The sequence below is a fragment of the Entelurus aequoreus genome, linkage group LG23 (assembly GCF_033978785.1).
Source record: "Entelurus aequoreus isolate RoL-2023_Sb linkage group LG23, RoL_Eaeq_v1.1, whole genome shotgun sequence".
Taxonomy (NCBI): domain Eukaryota; kingdom Metazoa; phylum Chordata; class Actinopteri; order Syngnathiformes; family Syngnathidae; genus Entelurus; species Entelurus aequoreus.
This window is the reverse complement of record NC_084753.1, coordinates 258,737-261,236: the sequence shown is the minus strand read 5'-3', so window position 1 is coordinate 261,236 and position 2,500 is coordinate 258,737. Positions and strand designations below refer to the sequence as shown.

Here is a 2,500-nt window from a genome sequence, read left to right as displayed (position 1 = left end):
AGGTGTTGAAGTTGCCATGTAAAATCGCTCATGCTAATCAGTAGCATGTCAACAGCAAAGCCTATGTATATTACCATCAAGCCAGGGCATTTTTGGAAAAGTGGAGCCCTTCCTAACCAACGTCGTAGCGTTTTTGGGAGACACTTTCTTTGTTGGTGTTGATCACCAAGTGCGTGACGTAGGACCAGCGGGATTCGGTTCGGTCCCCATCCGGAATCACAGGCGACTCAAGTTTGTCGTTCATGTAACCGCCCGTGTTGTCTTGGCTGTGTTAGCGCTCTGTTGTTTGCTTTGAGCTACATCAACAAAACATTTGCTGCTGCCGTCAAAAGGCCCTCAAACAAGTGCAGGCGACCCTCGATGTTTGGGTAAACACTTTAATCCCGGGTAAGCTCTTGTGCAAGCATTTTGCATCTTGCTGGCAAACATCGCCTACCTAGGTTTTTGTGCTCTGCGCTTATCAGGACGCAAATTATTCTCCGTATCGCTCCGCATGCAGTTGCTTTTTCTTTTTTTTTTTTAGAAATAAAAGAAAAAAGGAGACCGTCCGAGGTGTAGCTCCTTTTTTAGTAGTTAAGAAGTCCTCCTGAAAGGTAGCATTCCTCATCACCTTCAGAAATAAGCCATCCCTTCGTACACCGTCAGGCTCCCGAAGAGGCGTTAAGTAAGCAAGTAAGTCGTCTTCTGCGTGCGTGATTGACGGACGAGCTCAGCAGTTTGGAAATGTGTCGAGCAGCACTTCTCTTCTCTTCCCCGCGTCTATCCTGCAGTTGCTGAGGCTTCCAAACGGGAGACGACGGAGTGGAAGGGATTTCCACGCGCGTGCACGACCAAGGTTAATGTGATTTTGCCAGTGGAAATTGTGAAAGAGTCAGTCATTTGGCGGCTGAAAATCCTATTGTGGAGGTCCGCATTGTGTTCAAAGACCTGCGCCGGCACATTCCTTCAGGGAGCACATGTCGCAAGATGGCGAGCAGGCGTCTTTAAGACTGAGAATGCATTGCGTTGAATATTGGTCAACGAGGGAATAAGCTCTAACATTGGGAACCATCCATTATTTTAAAATTCACATGAATGTAAAAACTAGCGTCTGACTCACTGTTCATACATAGTCTTTGGTGAAACGACATCTCATCAGTGCTTAGATAATTACTATTAGTTACTTGGCCCAAAATAATTGAAGTACTCTTCAATTAATTACTAGGGGAAGTAATTAGTGCATTACTTTAAAAGAAACGTATATGCAGTTGAGATGTTTCATGAGAGCAGAGTGCGTGTATGTGCCTTTAAAAGGCGGTGCCTAAGTGACGTCAGCGCCCAGACGGAACAGCATTAGCCCAGCTGTTTTTGTTAGCTCAGACTCTCAGGCCACATCACACTGCAGTTCGGATTTTTTTTTTTGTCAAATCCGATCTTTTTAGCGCCCGTTTTCATCACACAAAAAAGAAATAGGATTTCTAATGTGAATGCAGTCGCATGTGAACATGACGTCATGGCGTCGCACGTAGTGCAGAGTTCACGGAAATAAACATAGCTTCAACTCTAGTCGGTCTCAGTACTGGCACATTTGTTGCAGTTTCAAGGATTTTGTGTGATCAAAGTCAACATTTTCTGAAACCAAAATATTGCGCGTAGAACAGAGGTGTCCAAACCGTTCGTCTTGGGGGCCGCATTGGGCTAAACAAATTTGGTTGAGGGCCGAAAGCTGACTGCATGTAAAGTGTGTGTATATATGCAGAGAGAGCCTATACATATATATATATATATATATATATATATATATATATATATATATATATATATATATATATATATATATATATATATATATATATATATATATATATATATATATATATATATATATATATATAATTAAGAGTATGTAAAAGTTCTACCTCTACCTTGTTTACTTCCGTGACGACGTCTTTAAAGTTTTGTAATCAATCAGAAATATCAAGCAGCTAAAATGCGCTAAACATCAATAAGTGTGGCGAGTGTTTTTAATTTTTCCCTTTATGCTTTGAAATGGATGTAAATGGGTGTTATTTACATTATTATATGCAGATTGGACTTTTTTTTTATATATATATAATATCCACACAGTTCAGTGACTATGTCTGTTGACATTTTGTGTTGGTTGGATTTGATTTTTTTTACACCATGACAAGGGAAGGTTGTTTGCATTGGGTCATATCAATAAATGCTGCGCATTCAGAGCATGACATAAGGTCATTGACCAAGAAAAACTCACATTGTCCAATAGATGGCGACAAAATGGCAGCATCAAAAATGTTGGATTTTTAGAATCAACACATACTCCCATGATTCCTTATCAAACTCATGACGTCTCGGGGCCAAATCGAAAACGTCGGCGGGCTGCACTTGGCCCACGGGCCGTAGTTTGGACACCACTGTTAAACCAAATTAAAGTATTTTGGCTGTGGAAGTTTTACGGGATAGTCTGTGGGCGAGCAGTTGGAGGAACTTTCACGTGAGT

The 2,500-nt window shown here is 41.2% G+C and overlaps 1 protein-coding gene across 1 annotated transcript in view; it reads right to left on the bottom strand.

Annotated features, from left to right (window-relative positions):
* Nucleotides 1-244, bottom strand: part of LOC133641197 (neurexin-3b-beta-like) — an 18,242-nt gene extending 17,998 nt beyond the window's left edge. Inside the window, 1 exon segment of the mRNA XM_062035131.1 lies at nt 118-244. Coding sequence (XP_061891115.1) covers nt 118-244 — 127 coding nt within the window.
* Between the last annotated feature and the right edge of the window lie 2,256 nt (nt 245-2,500).